This window comes from Octopus bimaculoides, chromosome 14 (genome assembly GCF_046866305.1).
Source record: "Octopus bimaculoides isolate indiv1 chromosome 14, ASM4686630v1, whole genome shotgun sequence".
In the NCBI taxonomy this organism is placed as follows: Eukaryota; Metazoa; Mollusca; class Cephalopoda; order Octopoda; family Octopodidae; genus Octopus; species Octopus bimaculoides.
In genome coordinates this window covers 1,917,666-1,932,362 of record NC_142941.1, presented here as the reverse complement: position 1 = coordinate 1,932,362, position 14,697 = coordinate 1,917,666, and the positions used below count along the sequence as shown (strand labels likewise).

Here is a 14,697-nt window from a genome sequence, read left to right as displayed (position 1 = left end):
TGAAGTCTTCATAATGAATCTATAATCACAGAGTAGCAGATATCGTTCTGATGTCAGACATGGTTGTTTGAGAGATTGTGTAAGCAATTCACTGTGTGAAATATATTTTAGTGTCTAAGTGCAGACAACAACATATAGAAATATAAGTGGATCTTTTTTCTGTGGCATGTGTGGATTAGTTATGTTGAAAAGAATAATAATATTAATAATGATAGCTATTCGTTAGACACATTGTTGTATATTGTGAATAGCAGCAGACATTTTGCTGTGATACAGTGTTATTTGGTGATTAAATTTCTGACATTAATATATATATATATCTGAGTTTGGTTCTGTCTGTTTTTATAGTTTAGGATGTTGTACAGTGTATATATTAACATTTCAGCATGAGCTATACGTTGTATATTGTTAATTTAGTGTATAATCACTAGTGTATATATCTTTGAACATGGCTACATAATGATAAGAAATCTTGTTTGGTAAAGCCTTTTCTTTCTGTTGTTCTTCAATTATCAAGTCTCTGATATACACTCGTCATTATCTTTCACTAATTATATATTCTTTTGTGAATCACAAAGTGTATGTTCGGAGCTATTCTCTATTGAATTGTGTTAATTTGTTGAATAGTCTGCAGTACATTTACTGTGTATAGTGTTTAGCAGTGAATGTATACATTAATTCTCCATAACTATATCTGTGAGACTACTAACTATATAAATACACACACACACACATACATATAGATATATATACACACATACATACATACACACACGCACACACACACACACATATATATATATATATATACACACACACACACACACAACATTCTCAATGAATCTGATTCATCTCTCATATAAGTATAATGGTGAATACGAATTGTTATAAATCTATCTGCCAAAACTAGACTTGTCTGTTTGTCTATTTGTGTGTCTGTCTTCCTCTCTCTCTCTCTCTCCCTCCCTTCTCTCTCTCTCTCCCTCCCTTCTCTCTCTCTCTCCCTCACTTCTCTCTCTCTTTCTAACATGCACACACACACACACACACACATTCTTATTTATATAACATACAATACAGTATTGTTGTTGTATTTCAATATATTTTAGACTCATTTCCAATGGAAGGGACCAAAACACTGAAGCCCAACTCTGTTCTCACCAAAATGGGATGACTTTAAGTTATTAACTTGAAGAAATCTTGTCTTTTAATTTGGATATTGAAGCATTCCTACTTTTGGTAAGGTTTTCTGATCTTTGTAAAAGATTTATTATCCAGAACATTATTGTTTTAAATGGATTTATTTTCTGAAATGAAATCTTAAATTTCCTTTGAAGGCTAGATTAATTATTTTAAACTGTTGTTCATATATTATCACATATTTGATATATTCTACTTATATGCAAGATGATATTCAGACATATCTCACATAATATTATGTTATCTCACATTATTGTATGTAATGTAGACATCAACTTTCTCTCTGGGTCTCTGTTAGCAATAATTTATGACATTTTTTCATCTGTAAGAGAGTAAAAGGGGCCTCTTTAAGGGTTAACTTGCCATTATATATGAGAACCATTACAAAGGGACAGAGACAGACGGATAGATATCATCACTATGTTGAACGAAAGGTGAAATAATAGGCAGTAATGCCTCAAGAGGAAAAGAATAATAGTTTTGTCAATTCATGGAATGACTACTTAGTAACAAAGAGATGAAGATATCTCTATTTTTAAGAAAATATGCAACTGTGTCAAGAAATTTCAGACCATTCCATAAACTATAGCTATAAAATACCCTCACATAGTCGCTCCATAGCATTCTTAACGTAAGGGAGACAATTGAACAATGTAGGCTCCATAAATGCAGTTACCTCCCGTACAAATTTTATGTAGCTTCACGTTTAAAGAAATATTCAAGACTACTTCGAAAATGTTATAAATTCTCATCAAATACTCTCTTTCCATTTTCTTGATGGATATAACTCTTTGGGCTTATATCAATCTTCACAAGTGTGTAACATTTGATTTGTTCTCAGTAAAATTAACTAAGTTGTTCCCCTGAGAGAAGAGTATTTAGTGAACAGAACAATGAAATTATCTAAACTACACTGAAAGATACCATATAAGTTACCTCCTTTTTTTATGCAGACCATAATTATTTTAAAATTGTAAACAATTTTAACAAAAGATTCTTTCTAAAACCTCCAACTTTCAGTGAAATGTTTCAATAAAAACATTCCATTTTCTTCTTTACTTTCAGATAAAACCACGAGATATGATTTAACATTCTGTGATGGAAGTAGACTGTGTGTGGAATACATACTTACTTGCAAATGTCCTCAATCTATTACTACACAGTTGTGTCTGTGTAGATCTGAGCTATCATGTAGAAGAAGAAAGCAATCCCTTTACTTTTGTTGGGGATATTGCTGCTGACACACAAATGGAAGAAACAGACTCTCTTGTAGGAAATAACTTCATCACATACAACCAAATACAGAGACAAAGAACAGGCAATTCACATTTGTTTAATGTCACACAAGATGGTAAATTGTACACGGCTCAAACACTGGATGCAGAGAAACTGTGTACATATGAATCAGAGTGTGTTAGATACATCAAAGTTGCTGTACATAGAAGGAAGACATTTTTGAAAATTATTAAAATTAAAGTAATTATAGAAGACATTAATGACCACAGCCCTGAGTTTCCTCAAACAGACGTAGAAATTATATTTAATGAGGAAGATCGAGAAGGAGCAGAAAGATTAATTCCTGAGGCCTTTGACAAAGATATTGGAATGGAAAACTCAGAAGTTACATATAAATTGAAGAAACAATTTAGTGATCCATTTATATTGTCTGTGAGGAAAACTATCACTGGAGGGGCAAAGATAGGAATTATTCTTGGAGACAAACTAGACAGAGAAATACAAGATAGTTACAATCTAGAAGTGATAGCTAATGATGGAGGACAACCTTCAAAAGAAGGAATTTTACATGTTCATATTAAAATAATTGATGTGAATGATAACTCACCAGTTTTTTCACAACATATTTACAATATTTCCATCAAAAATACACATCCTAACAACAACCCTATTTTGACATTGTCTGCAAAAGACCCAGATTCTGGCAATAATGGTAAAGTGTCTTATTTTTTGAGTTCAAAAACACCAGAACGCACAAGACGCCATTTCAGACTGAACCAAAAAACTGGAGAATTATTTGTAGAAAAACCATTAACATCACAAACAAAGAATATTCTCAAAATGTATGTGGAGGCGAAAGATGGAGGGAATCCATCCTTAAATTCCTTTGCCATTGTACGGGTGAATATTCTCAATGAAAAGAACCATGCTCCTGAAATTGATATAAATTTTGTGTCTGAATTGAAGAAGGACACTGCAGCTATTTATGAAGGGACAAAAGTGGGCAGTTATCTAGCTTATGTGAATGTGGTGGACAATGATGTTGGTGCAAATGGAGAAGTGAGTTGTAAATTAGAACATGATAAAGTTGTCCTCTCACATTTAGGATCAAAGGAATACAAGATTACTCTGAAGAAATCACTTGACAGAGAAACATTAGACCATTTTAACATGAGAATTGTGTGTGAAGACAATGGAAGCCCTGCTTTGAAGACAGAGAGAAAGATTTCAATCCAAGTAATGGACGTGAATGATGTGCAACCACAATTTACCAAAGATACATTCCACTTCCTCACCTACGAGAATGGTAAAGCAAACTTTCCTATAGGTTTTATCAATGCCACTGACCCAGACCTGGAAAGTGCTGGTGAACTGACGTTCTCACTGTTGAGCAAAGACAGAAATAACATACCGTTCCAGGTGAGTGATTATGGTTTTATTACCAGCAACATACCATTGGACAGAGAAGAAGAAGACATGTATAAGTTTGAGGTTTTTGTCAAAGACAATGGTAAACCATCGTTGAATAACACGGCGAATGTTGTTGTTGAGGTTTTAGACAGAAACGACAATGATCCGTATTTCATCTACCCTACAACTGACCCTTTCCATATCAATGTCCACTACCATCCGCAAAGTACCAATGCCATCACTGTGATTAGAGCGTCTGATAGAGACAGTCATTTGAATGCGTTCCTCAAATATGGAATACTTGACGGTAACAATAAACGCTTGTTTACACTGAACTCTTTAACTGGTCAAATGTCTTTCTCGCGTGCACCTCATCTCAATGATGCTGGCTCATACGAACTGGTGCTTGTGGTGAAGGATTCTGGTAGCCCAGTGTTGTCAGCCACAACTACTGTGTCTTTGTCGTTAAGGGTCACTAACAAGACATCAGCACAGATGCCGGCTGCCCCCTTAGAGAAGAACAGAACACTGGACGTACCGTTATTAATTATCCTTGTAGTAGCAGCTGTAATAGTATCTGTGGTGATTGTAGTGTCGATCACACTGTGTATTGTGAAATGTAGCAGTGGTCAGTCTCGCTCGGCCAAGAGCACTAGGAAAGGTGTTAATCGGTCAGCTATATGTAACAGAATTGATCAACCGTTACCGTGTCAGAGCAGCAGTATTCCTGGTACCCCAGTGAGGTACTCTTCTGAGATGAATAATAGAAACATGCCATTTGTGGAATGTAAGGAAGATTTTTACCCGCAGTATGAGTCTCAGATTGATTGGTCAAACACGGGAACCCTGGAGAAGAGTCCACCCAATACAATATTGGTAAGTATGAGCTTATGAAATTCTTCCTTAATTCTCTCGCAGACTTATCAGTCTTTAGATATCTTTTGTAATTAATATATATCTTATATTTTAATGAATGTATGTAATTAACATGTCTGAACCCGCTTTGTTCTCCTATCATCTCTGTTCCATCTACTGCCATCGACTTTTTCATAGCTGTGAATAACCAAATAGGGTATACAACAAGGGGGACATTCCAACGTTTAGGGTTCTGGCAACACCATTCCTGTTGGTGCCAGGACAAATAAGTAGAGACTTGGTGTGTAGAGAATTCTTCCTTTGAGTCAGAGTCATATGAATCTTTGTAATGTTGGTCTCTGACGGAAACACCCCCAATATACCCTATAAGGATATAATGTCTGTCATACATTACTCAGTCATTATATCGGTCATTCATTCGGTCAGAAATAATTTACATTATACATTGATCTGACAAAATGTTTCATGAAGTTTGTCAGACAATAGTGTCATACATTTGATCAAACATGTTTTATTCAATGTTCTTTTGATTTGTTTCTGTTTCTTCTTCCTTTCCAGTTACCAACAAGAATTAAAAAATAAATGCACGTCTCTGCCACAAAAATGTAACGTAACATAGACAGGCTCTGGAATATTCTGTCAGGATCTTACCATTCTGGAACATTTCATGGACAGAATGAGACACACACATACACACACAAACACACACACACTGTATTCATGCAAACATACATATTCATACATTGACATACACTGTAGACACAGAGTTATATACACATTTTACATCAATACATACAAACTTAAATAGACACATTATTCAATGAAAACACATACTGAGATTTTAGTACAAACCATGTATACACACACACACAGAGGCCCACACTCTCAAACACACACAAATACATATATATTTACATATGTAAATATAAAACAATGCGAATAAATGCTCAACACCTCACTGCTAAACAAATAAAGTATATATATATATATATATACATATATATATATATATATATATATATATATATATATATATATATATATATATATATATATATATATATATATATAAATATATATATATATGAATGTATATATACAAATGTTTGATTATTTGTTTACACTCCCTTTTGAGATGATGCACAGATACATAAACTTGTGTACATACACGTGCATATATACATTCAGAGAGGATCAAATAGAAATAAATTGAGAGAGAAATGCTAAACCATTCCATAATGGTATTTCACTAATTCTATATAGAATTACGTTCCTTTATATCAATATTGAAACAATGTGGAGTGGTACAGATGTACATCGGATAGTTTACCGTATGTTTGGTGTATCTGCATGTGTGTGTCTCTGTGCGTGCATGTGTAGTTTCATATCTGTATGTATTGTAATATATACAGATATAATGTGTATTAAACAAGTCACTTTAATCCACCAGATGTTATATTAAATTCTAATAGTCAACTGATATTTACACATATCCCCAATTTAATTACTGGCTAATCTTCAAATTGATTAGCTGTTAATAAGATGATAAAAACATATCTATCTATGTGTATATACATAAGTACATGCATGCATGTATGTATGTATATTTGTATGTATGCATGTATGTATGTATAAAACTAAGGTATCATTTATTTTAACTCACATTGCCATATTCCTGACTCTTCAAACAATTAAAACAATTTAGAAACTTAGAGGAAACACTCATACATTTGCAAGTGTGACTAAATTAATTACACTCTACTTTATGTATTGAGTACATTTATGTTGCTTGGATACACTTAAACATACACACTCACTAATTGCCCTCGATTTCACTCTCTCTCTTTCTCTCCCTTTCATATTTATATATGCATGTGCACACACACATAGAAAGATAAATAGATATAAACATATATACTTATGTATATACAACTACACACCTTAAACTTATCCTATATCGTATATCTATACACAACACGATGACTCGTTTCCCAACACAACCAACAGAGTTACTACACATCACACATTGTTAGAACGCACCAGCATTACACAACACTCCATTGTTATACTAAAGACCATAAAACTACAAACTGTGTATATTTACACAGAACACAGTCTATACACAGCTCTTATGACACACACATCACTGCAGCATATGTGTAGAAGCAGAGTGTGTGTGTGTGTGTGTATTTGTGTGTGCAGCAGACTACAGCAGCAGAAACAACAGCAGCAGTAGTTACAGCCTGAGATCCACATCTCTACTACCACACGCTACCAAACACTACCACACAACCACACACACACACACAGTCACACACTACTAGACACTCCCTCACACACTGCCACACTGATTATGGATGAGACAATGGAGGTAAGTCTACATCTATCTTGTTTTATTCCCATCTTCCATCTTTAATATCATGTGAAAATATAGAAGAGACAAGAGAAAATCAAAGAGACATTCAGAAAACACCCTTATATCACTGACAAATATCATCAAATGGTTTACTCATAACATACAACTTAACTGGGCAAAATACTAACTATTATTATTATTATTATTATTAGATTATTTAATAATCCAGTGTCATTTCACAAATATTCTGCTTCTATATTGATAGAGTTTATAATAATTGTTCTTGTTTTAGTTTCCTATATTCTTGGTTAGGTGAAATTATATGTGAAGTTTGTCTCACTAAAGCTCATTTCTCACAGGAAATCTCCATTTTGTCTTCACAACATTCCGTCTCTTCCATTTAGCTAGATTATTTCATTTGTAGATTTCCTGCAGACTCTCTAACAATATATTATTATATTCCCAGAAATATTTCTAATTTAATATTTCTCTATTCATTTTATCATATCACAATGTATAAATGATGTTTTAAAAGCATTTATAGAAATAATTTAATGAATGAAGTCTTCATAATGAATCTATAATCACAGAGTAGCAGATATCGTTCTGATGTCAGACATGGTTGTTTGAGAGATTGTGTAAGCAATTCACTGTGTGAAATATATTTTAGTGTCTAAGTGCAGACAACAATATAGAAATATAAGTGGATCTTTTTTCTGTGGCGTGTGTGGATTAGTGATGTTGAAAAGAATAATAATATTAATAATGATAGCCATTCGTTAGACACATTGTTGTATATTGTGAATAGCAGCAGACCTTTTGCTGTGATATAGAGTCATTTGGTGATTAAAATTCTCTCACATATATCTATATATCTGGGTTTGGTTCTGTCTGTATTTATTGTTTAAGATATTGTACAGTGTATATATTAACATTTCAGCATACATATATTGTTACTTTTGTGTATAATCACTAGTGTATATATCTTTAAACATGACTATATAATGATGAGAAATCTTGTTTATTGAAGCCTTTTCTTTCCGTTTATCTTCGATGATCAAATTTCGTATATATACTTGTCATCATCTTTCACTAATTATAGATTTTAATAATACAAATTGTGTATTTAGAGTTTATTGTGTATTGAACAGAGTAAAGATGTAAACTATTCTGTAGATTTCAAAGAATATTTACAATTTAATGTAGAATAAAAGTGTTTATATTTTTTAAATGTTTATATCAGTGAGACTTGTATGTATTTCCTGCAGTCTATATGACATTATTCAAAATTGTCTATAATTGCAGTTTTGTGTGTACTACAGAATGTATATTTACTGTATATAGTTTTTAGCAGTGAAAATATATGCTAAACCCTCATAACTATATAAATGAGACCTCTAGTAATATATATATATATATATATATATATATATATATATATATATATATATATATCTTTATATATATATATGTGTGCGTGTGTGTATAGACCGTTCTCCATGAATGTCATCCATCACTCATATAAACATCATGGTACATAAAAATTATTATAAAACTAAATCTGTCAGTTCGTCAGTTTGAATATCTATCTGTCTGCCTGTGCATCTATCCACCAGTCTGTCTCTGTTTGTCCATCTGCCAGTCAATATGTTTGTCTGTCTTCCACTTCCCCACCCCTCTCTTTCTCTCTCTCTCTCTCTCTCTCTCTCTCTTCTTTACATAGCATAGAATACAGTATTGTTGTTATATTTCAATATATTTCAGGGTCATTTTCAATGGAAGGGACTAAAACACTGAAGCCCAGCTCTGTTGCTAATGGATACAGGGGACAACTGACAGATTCTTCTCTTCTCACCAAAATGGGATGACTTTAAGTTATTAACTTGAAGAAATCCTGTCTTTTAATTTGGATGTTGAAGCATTCCTAATTTTGGTAAGGTTTTCTGATCTTTGTAAAAGATTTATTATCCAGAACATTATTGTTTTAAATGGATTTATTTTCTGAAATGAAATCTTCATTTTCCTTTGCAGTCTAGATTAATTATTTTAAACTGTTGTTAATATATTATCACATATTTGATATATTCTACTTATATGCAAGATGATATTCAGACATATCTCACATAATATTATGTTATCTCACATTATTGTATGTAATGTAGACATCAACTTTCTCTCTGGGTCTCTGTTAGCAATAATTTATGACATTTTTTCATCTGTAAGAGAGTAAAAGGGGCCTCTTTAAGGGTTAACTTGCCATTATATATGAGAACCATTACAAAGGGACAGAGACAGACGGATAGATATCATCACTATGTTGAACGAAAGGTGAAATAATAGGCAGTAATGCCTCAAGAGGAAAAGAATAATAGTTTTGTCAATTCATGGAATGACTACTTAGTAACAAAGAGATGAAGATATCTCTATTTTTAAGAAAATATGCAACTGTGTCAAGAAATTTCAGACCATTCCATTAACTATAGCTATAAAATACCCTCACATAGTCGCTCCATGGCATTCTTAACGTAAGGGAGACAATTGAACAATGTAGGCTCCATAAATGCAGTTACCTCCCGTACAAATTTTATGTAGCTTCACGTTTAAAGAAATATTCAAGACTACTTCGAAAATGTTATAAATTCTCATCAAATACTCTCTTTCCATTTTCTTGATGGATATAACTCTTTGGGCTTATATCAGTCTTCACAAGTGTGTAACATTTGATTTGTTCTCAGTAAAATAAACTAAGTTGTTCCCCTGAGAGAAGAGTATTTAGTGAACAGAACAATGAAATTATCTAAACTACACTGAAAGATACCATATAAGTTACCTTCTTTTTTTATGCAGACCATAATTATTTTAAAATTGTAAACAATTTCAACAAAAGATTCTTTCTAAAACCTCCAACTTTCAGTGAAATGTTTCAATAAAAACATTCCATTTTCTTCTTTACTTTCAGATAAAACCACGAGATATGATTTAACATTCTGTGATGGAAGTAGACTGTGTGTGGAATACATTCTTACTTGCAAATGTCCTCAATCTATTACTACACAGTTGTGTCTGTGTAGATCTGAGCTATCATGTAGAAGAAGAAAGCAATCCCTTTACTTTTGTTGGGGATATTGCTGCTGACACACAAATGGAAGAAACAGACTCTCTTGTAGAAAATAACTTCATTACATACAACCAAATGCAACAACAATGGACAGAGAATTCACATTTATTCAATGTCACACAAGATGGTAAATTATACACGGCTCAAACACTGGATGCAGAGAAACTGTGTACATATGAATCAGAGTGTGTTAGATACATCAAAGTTGCTGTACATAGAAGGAAGACATTTTTGAAAATTATTAAAGTTCAGGTTATTATAGAAGACATTAATGATCACAGCCCTGAGTTTCCTCAGACACAACTGAATATAACATTTGATGAACGTGATGGAGAAGGAGCAGAAAGATTAATTCCAGATGCCTTTGACAAAGATGTTGGAATGGAAAACTCAGAAGTTACATACAAATTGAAGAAACAATTTAGTGATCCATTTATATTATCTGTGAAGAAAACCATTACAGGAAGAGCAAAGATAGGAATTGTTCTTGGAGATAAACTAGACAGAGAAATACAAGATAGTTACAATCTAGAAGTGATAGCTAATGATGGAGGACAACCTTCAAAAGAAGGAATTTTACATGTTCATATAAAAATAATTGATGTTAACGATAACTCACCAGTTTTTTCACAACATATTTACAATATTTCCATCAAAAATACACATCCTAACAACAACCCTATTTTGATATTGTCTGCAAAAGACCCAGATTCTGGCAATAATGGTAAAGTGTCTTATTTTTTTAGTCCGGAAACATCAGAACGTACAAGAAGCCATTTCAGACTGAACCAACAAACTGGGGAATTATTTGTAGAAAAACCATTAACATCACAAACAAAAAATATTCTCAAGATGTATGTGGAGGCAAAAGATGGAGGGAGTCCATCCTTAAATTCCTTTGCCATTGTACGAGTGAATATTCTCAATGAAAAGAACCATCCTCCCAAAATAGGGATCAATTTTGTGTCTGAATTGAAGAAGGACACTGCAGCTATTTATGAAGGAACAAAAGTGGGCAGTTATCTAGCTTATGTGAATGTGGTGGACAATGATGTTGGTGCAAATGGAGAAGTGAGTTGTAAATTAGAACATGATAAAGTTGTCCTCTCACATTTAGGATCAAAGGAATACAAGATTATTCTGAAGAAATCACTTGACAGAGAAACATTAGACCATTTTAACATGAGGATTGTGTGTGAAGACAATGGAAGCCCTGCTTTGAAGACAGAGAGAAAGATTTCAATCCAAGTAATGGACGTGAATGATGTGCAACCACAATTTACCAAAGATACATTCCACTTCCTCACCTATGAGAATGGTAAAGCAAACTTTCCTATAGGTTTTATCAATGCCACTGACCCAGACCTGGGAAGTGCTGGTCAACTGACGTTCTCACTGTTGAGCAAAGACAGAAATAACATACCGTTCCAGGTGAGCGATTATGGTTTTATTACCAGCAACATACCATTGGACAGAGAAGAAGAAGACATGTATAAGTTTGAGGTTTTTGTCAAAGACAATGGTAGACCATCGTTGAATAACACAGCGAATGTTGTTGTTGAGGTTTTAGACAGAAACGACAATGATCCGTATTTCATCTACCCTACAACTGACCCTTTCCATATCAATGTCCACTACCATCCGCAAAGTACCAATGCCATCACTGTGATTAGAGCGTCTGATAGAGACAGTCATTTGAATGCGTTTCTCAAATATGGAATACTTGACGGTAACAATAAACGCTTGTTTACACTGAACTCTTTAACTGGTCAAATGTCTTTCTCGCGTGCACCTCATCTCAATGATGCTGGCTCATACGAACTGGTGCTTGTGGTGAAGGATTCTGGTAGCCCAGTGTTGTCAGCCACAACTACTGTGTCTTTGTCGTTAAGGGTCACTAACAAGACATCAGCACAGATGCCGGCTGCCCCCTTAGAGAAGAACAGAACACTGGACGTACCGTTATTAATTATCCTTGTAGTAGCAGCTGTAATAGTATCTGTGGTGATTGTAGTGTCGATCACACTGTGTATTGTGAAATGTAGCAGTGGTCAGTCTCGCTCGGCCAAGAGCACTAGGAAAGGTGTTAATCGGTCAGCTATATGTAACAGAATTGATCAACCTTTACCATGTCAGAGCAGCAGTATTCCTGGTACCCCAGTGAGGTACTCTTCTGAGATGAATAATAGAAACATGCCATTTGTGGAATGTAAGGAAGATTTTTACCCGCAGTATGAGTCTCAGATTGATTGGTCAAACACGGGAACCCTGGAGAAGAGTCCACCCAATACAATATTGGTAAGTATGAGCTTATGAAATTCTTCCTTAATTCTCTCGCAGACTTATCAGTCTTTAGATATCTTTTGTAATTAATATATATCTTATATTTTAATGAATGTATGTAATTAACATGTCTGAACCCGCTTTGTTCTCCTATCATCTCTGTTCCATCTACTGCCATCGACTTTTTCATAGCTGTGAATAACCAAATAGGGTATACAACAAGGGGGACATTCCAACGTTTAGGGTTCTGGCAACACCATTCCTGTTGGTGCCAGGACAAATAAGTAGAGACTTGGTGTGTAGAGAATTCTTCCTTTGAGTCAGAGTCATAGGAATCTTTGTAATGTTGGTCTCTGACGGAAACACCCCCAATATACCCTATAAGGATATAATGTCTGTCATACATTACTCAGTCATTATATCGGTCATTCATTCGGTCAGAAATAATTTACATTATACATTGATCTGACAAAATGTTTCATGAAGTTTGTCAGACAATAGTGTCATACATTTGATCAAACATGTTTTATTCAATGTTCTTTTGATTTGTTTCTGTTTCTTCTTCCTTTCCAGTTACCAACAAGAATTAAAAAATAAATGCACGTCTCTGCCACAAAAATGTAACATAACATAGACAGGCTCTGGAATATTCTGTCAGGATCTTACCATTCTGGAACATTTCATGGACAGAAAGAGACACTCACATACATACACACACAAACACGTACACACTGTATACATGCAAACATACATATTCATACATTGACATACACTGTAGACACAGTTACATACACATATACACCCACACATGCCCACACTCTCAAACACACGCACACATACACAAACAAACACAAATATATCTACATATGTAAATATCGACCAATGTAAATGAGAGCTAAACAAATAAATTATATATATATATATATATATATATATATATATATATATATATATATATATGAATGTATATATACAAATGTTTGATTATTTGTTTACACTCCCTTTTGAGATGATGCACATATACATAAACTTGTGTACATACACGTGCATATATACATTCACAGAGAGGATCAAATAGAAATAAATTGAGAGAGAAATGCTAAACCATTCCATAATGGTATTTCACCAATTCTATATAGAATTACGTTCCTTTATATCAATATTGAAACAATGTGGAGTGGTACAGATGTACATCGGATAGTTTACCGTATGTTTGGTGTATCTGTATGTGTGTGTCTCTGTGCGTGCGTGTGTAGTTTCATATCTGTATGTATTGTAATATATACAGATACAATATGTATTAAAGAAGTCACTTTAATCCACCAGATGTTATATTAATTTCTAATCATCAACTGAAATTTACGTATATCCCCAATTTAATTACTGGCTAATCTTCAAATTGATTAGCTGTTAATAAGATGATAAAAACACTGCATTTATATATACACAGACATATGCATATCTATCTATGTGTATATACATAAGTACATGCATGTATGCACATATGTTTGTATGTATATATGTATAAAGCTAAAGTATCATTTATTTTAACTCACATTGCCATATTCCTGACTCTTCAAACAATTAAAACAATTTAGAAACTTAGAGGAAACACTCATACATTTGCACGTGTGACTAAATTAATTACACTCTACTTTATGTATTGAGTACATTTATGCTGCTTGGATACACTTAAACAGACACACTCACTAACTGCCCTCGATTTCTCTCTCTCTCCTTCTCTCCCTTATATATTTATATATGCATGCGCACACACACACACATATACGAGTAGAAAGATAAATAAATACAAACATTTATACTTATGTGTATGTATATTCAACTACACACCATAAACGTATCCTATATTGTATATCTACAGGGTGGCCACAAAGTCTGGGTACATGGAATAAATAAAATCAAAAAATAAACAATTAAATATAAGAAATAATTGTTTATAGTGTTAATTCTCATGTACCCAGACTTTGTGGACACCATGTATACACAACACACTAACTCGTTTTCCAACACAACCATTAGAGTTACTACACATCACACATCGTTACAACACACCAACGTTACACAACACTCCATTGTTATACAAAAGACCATAGAACTACAAACTGTGTATATTTACACAGCACACAGTCTATACACAGCTCTTAAGGCACACACATCATTGCAGCAATATATGTGTAGAAGCAGTGTGTGTGTGTGT

General features: G+C 33.5%; 2 protein-coding genes across 2 annotated transcripts in view; both read left to right on the top strand.

Annotated features, from left to right (window-relative positions):
• Nucleotides 1–14,697, top strand: part of LOC149132557 (protocadherin Fat 4-like) — a 60,120-nt gene that overhangs the window by 2,336 nt on the left and 43,087 nt on the right. The window contains exons 2-3 of the mRNA XM_089363288.1: nucleotides 1,110–1,239; nucleotides 2,266–4,722. Coding sequence (XP_089219414.1) covers nucleotides 2,299–4,722 — 2,424 coding nt within the window. The 5' untranslated portion in view covers nucleotides 1,110–1,239; nucleotides 2,266–2,298. The remainder of the gene's footprint in view (nucleotides 1–1,109; nucleotides 1,240–2,265; nucleotides 4,723–14,697) is intronic.
• Nucleotides 6,518–13,292, top strand: LOC149132559 (protocadherin beta-2-like). The gene is made up of 4 exons (XM_089362140.1): nucleotides 6,518–7,093; nucleotides 8,843–9,011; nucleotides 10,038–12,494; nucleotides 13,053–13,292. Exons 3-4 carry the CDS (start codon nucleotides 10,071–10,073, stop codon nucleotides 13,074–13,076), a joined length of 2,448 nt encoding a protein of 815 aa, XP_089218266.1. The 5' UTR covers nucleotides 6,518–7,093; nucleotides 8,843–9,011; nucleotides 10,038–10,070; the 3' UTR covers nucleotides 13,077–13,292.